The sequence below is a fragment of the Octodon degus genome, unplaced genomic scaffold (genome assembly GCF_000260255.1).
Source record: "Octodon degus isolate 3935 unplaced genomic scaffold, OctDeg1.0 scaffold00176, whole genome shotgun sequence".
NCBI lineage: Eukaryota > Metazoa > Chordata > Mammalia > Rodentia > Octodontidae > Octodon > Octodon degus.
In genome coordinates, this window is record NW_004524752.1 from 516,818 (window position 1) to 521,094 (window position 4,277).

The 4,277-nt window shown below is 45.7% G+C and overlaps 1 protein-coding gene across 1 annotated transcript; it reads left to right on the forward strand.

Annotated features, from left to right (window-relative positions):
- Positions 1 to 904: 904 nt before the first annotated feature.
- Teddm1 (transmembrane epididymal protein 1) lies at positions 905 to 1,810 on the forward strand. The gene has a single exon (XM_004643458.1). It carries the CDS (start codon positions 905 to 907, stop codon positions 1,808 to 1,810), a length of 906 nt encoding a protein of 301 aa, XP_004643515.1.
- The last annotated feature ends 2,467 nt before the right edge of the window (positions 1,811 to 4,277 follow it).

The window sequence follows — 4,277 nt, forward strand, 5'->3', positions numbered from 1 at the left end:
CATTTGGACCAGTTAAGCCTGGGAAACAGTGAAGGACATGCCAGTGTTTATGAACACCCAGAATTTCTCCATATTATACAGCAATACCTTCCTCTACTCCACGGCTCTCACTCCTCCTGAGACAAAGACAAGGCTGGCACAATAAGAGGAAGACAGCCATGGGAGACAAGGACCAAAAGCTCCTAGGAAAATGAAGTATAAAAAGTAAAGGCATACTAATATGATGAACTGTAAAATGCTCAAGTCAACAACTTTGGACTTTCACAGTGTTATGGACAACCCACTGCTATTATGGACTATTGGCGTATTTTACTGAATTCATGCACCTACAGTATTTAAATGACAATGGAATGCCCTTCTCTGACAAAACTAACCAAAAAAAGAGGATACAAATGAACAACCAATTTGTATCTGTATACTCAAAATAGGACAGATACACAGCTCCATTCTCTTAATTCAATAAATAGAGAGGTTTGTTCTCATAGTGTTTGAGACAGGATATTAGGACTGCATCTTGTACAGTGAATAACCACTAAGACAACAATATGCAATGTATTAATTATTGAAAAGGTACTAGTAATCAGTTGTGAAACTGTCTCATTGCTATTTGTTTCCCAACAAAAAATACTTAAAAAACAAAACAAAACAAAACAAAAACCTCCTGGACAACTGCAGAGAGGAACCCCTGCAAGCCATTCTACAACTTCTTTCTTTGGCAGAAGCCAGTCGTGGGCTAGGGTAGAATGAGCCCATGTTCTGCCAAACGAGTGGGTCTATCTCAAGAAACGTTTCCTGTCTGTGGGGGAGCTGTGGGCGGGGTGAGATAATAAAAGCAGGTGGGAGGCAGACCTTGAGCTGCCTGGGCTTTGCTCTTTCCTGCTTCCTTAGGCAGATCTGTGGCTCAATGGGAAATTTCATTGGCCATGTATATCCAGGCCTGTTCCTGTTCTTCTTTGGGCTGTATCAGGCAATAGTGGTCTCCAAAGCTGTGCTCTCCAATGACTCGCTCCTGTATCCTTCATGGCCTCCCAAGAATAAGGGAAGATGGGCTAGGCTGTGGAAAATATCCTTTGGAGGTTGGGCAAAGATAGTGGCTGGCATTCTCTTCATATGGTGTGACATCCTCACCAGTGAAGAACCAATCAGATTTATGAGCAAGGAGACACCACCAAGGTTCATGTACCCCAAAGAGTGGCAGCACTTCACCATGTTCACTCTCCTCATCCTCAGTGGCTGTGCAGATGTCCTGAGCAAGAATGTGCTGCCTCAGAGATTTGTGGTCCTAGAAAAGGGCACCCTGGTCCTGGGTTCCTATGAGCTGCTGCTGCTGCTGGTGTCTCATGTGAAGAGCTCCTCAGGGGTAGAGCTGCAAGTCCACTCTCTGCTCATCTTGGTGATGTTCCTGTTGATGGTGGTGCTGACTGCAGAGCTCTGGGCTCCTGAGATGGTTCACCTCTGGGTGATGGAGACTTTTCTGTTCCTGATCATGGGCTCCTGGCTGGTGCAGGCAGGATTTATTCTATACAAGCCAATCTCTGGTTATCCATGGGATGATGATGACATCAGTGACATCATGTTCATCACCACCTTCTTCTGCTGGCATGTAATGATCGATGCTCTGTGCCTTCTGGGAATCTATGGCCTCTCTTCCTTTTGGCACCACTGCTACAGCCCCAGCTTGAAGTTGATGGGGTCCAGAGATGCTTTGTGTCACGAGAGCACTCCAGGGCCTCTCTACAGCCTGCTGCGAGAAGTGGAGCAGCCAGAGAAGGATGACCAGGCCCCCCTCCTTTCAAAGAGCTCCCACTGATCCAGGGCCAAGCATGTATGTCGCTTAGCACACACCATCGTGCCCCTGGGTTGTCTCAGCCCTGGGTACCTCACTCTCTTCAGCTCTATTGAAGGAAATGGTCCAGTGGGCCAGCAGCTAGTTCTCAACTACTGGGGCCTTTTCTATCTCTGAACCTCTGATCATTGCCAAGGAAACAGGAGAGCTTGAGAAAAGGACAAGAATGGGACTGGGGAGAGGGAAGGAAGAGCACTGGGGGGATGTCTGTGTGCAAACAAAGGCACCGGGAGGATGTATGCGAAAGGCTTTGGAGTGACGCATCTCATCTCGGCCTGTCCCCACTGTCCCCACTGCTTCTCCAGGCACCAGTGATTGCTTTTCCCCAAAGGAATAAAGATTTCTCATGATCAAAACTGGAATCATGTGAACTTCATCCTGATACTGTGAGTGCTTCTCGCTAAAGAAGCAGCTACCAGGTAGAAGCAGCGTAGCAAGTTATAATCAACTTAGGTTAAGCTTGTGTTCTTTCTGTCTCCTCCTTCCCACCCATAACTTTTAAAGACTAGCTTCACTTCAAAGTTTGTCACATAAAGTGACTTTAAAAATACTTTAATAAGGGCTGGGACATAGTTCAGCGGCACAGTGCCTGCCTAGCAAGCACAAGGTAGTGAGTTCGATTCCTAGTACTAAAAAATAAAAGGTTTAATAACAAATTTGTATATTCCAAGTTTTATAGAATCTAAATGCTTGGTGTTCTTCCAATGTCGTATTTCATTGCTCCTACGCCAGTCAAATCTTACTTAGCTCACCATTGCCATTATTGTGCATGTCATTTATTACACATTATCTCTGGATCGTTTCCATCTCTTCCAGCCCTTGGCCTAAGGGGTAGAGACTTTGCCACACACAAGTTCCAAAATTTCTTGTGTACTCTGACTACGGGATGTAGCTAATGCTAGCTATAGGTTTATTTTGGTTCTAGAATCTCTCCGCAGCCCTGCTACTTCTTGGTGTTGGGACACAGGATGGAGGTTCCTCTAGGCAGCACCAACAGTCCTAAGGTCGGAGTGGTCTCCTTAGCAGAGGCCCTCTCTCTTCCTCATTCGTGGTGGACATTAAAATCCAGCAGGCTGCTCCCTACTTGTTTCCCTCCAGGAAATTGCAGCTTAGCTTGCTAAGCCTCACAGCACCCACGAGGCAAGACAGGAAGTCAAGTGCAGGTGTGGAAGACTCAAGCCAATGACTGTGTCCTCCCGGGCATGGTGACTTTGCTAATGGCAATGGAAAGGCAAGCAGTGCTCAGAATGAAATAGGGAAGGGAAGGAGAAAGGGGAGCAAAGGTGGCCCAACTGAAAGATCCTGGTGTAGGGAGCAGCACAGCATAAATAACCTACAGACCCCAACAGGTGAGCTTCTGCTACCTTCTGTGCCCACTGCCAGCTCCCGTCCTCTCTGGGAATAAGTATTTGGCAAGCCCTCAACTGGTGGTTCATTTTTAAATGCTCAGGCTCGGGCTTACATGAGGACAGAGGCTAGACTGTGACCAGATCTTCCAATTCTTTGCTCTTCTCCCTTAGTCTTCTCCATGGCCTTTCTTTGGGAGACTTCCTTTTCTCTTTATCCTTCTTATGTTATTGGGAAGTGATTTTTAAAAAAGGAAAAAAGGCACAGTCACTGTCAGCTGCCCATGCCCAGGCAGTTGAGGCCTAACTTTATAATGATAAAATTATGCCTTGTAATCAGGCAATGCTCTCAGCAAAATATCTCTTAAACATCTGGTGTAGGAAATTCACTTGTGTGTTGATTAATTTATCATATATATGCCTTCCCCATAAAGGCCAGCCAAGAAAAAAAAAAAAAAAACCTTAACCAGTAAGTGTAATGTTCATACCTATAATCTCAGAACTCTGGGAGGCTGAGGCAGAAAAATCACGGATTCCACCTCAGCCTGGCCAGCTCAAGGATTTAGGGTGACCCCCATCTCAAAATTTATAGTTTAAAGAGGGTGCTGGTGTAGCTCAGTATGAAGTCCTGAGTTCCATTTCCAGTCTGTACAGGGTTCTTTTTTGGCAGGAGGAGGGGGCTTTCAAGCTTTGTGAGTGGCGCTTGTAATTCTCCCAGAAGTCCACCAGAGAGCACTATGTTCCCACCACCGGGCCGAGTGTCGGGTTCTGCAACCCAGTAAACAAGTCTCTCAAGAATGGGTTTAGAACAACCGAGGGATAGGAAAAACACAGAAGTTGAATAAAACTATCCAAACATCCAGAAAACATACCCCAGAGCTGCTTGTTTTCCATTACAATTTGGCAGATGAAATGGAATAAATAGGAACCGAATCAACTAATTGGAACTGGGAAAGGAAAGATGGGATCCAGTTAGAATTCCTTGGGAAGAGTACTAACCTCAGGGCACATTCTGATCTGGGTATGCTTTGGATCAAAAATGTATGAAATTTGTGTGTGTGTGTGTGTGTGTGTGTGTGTGTGTG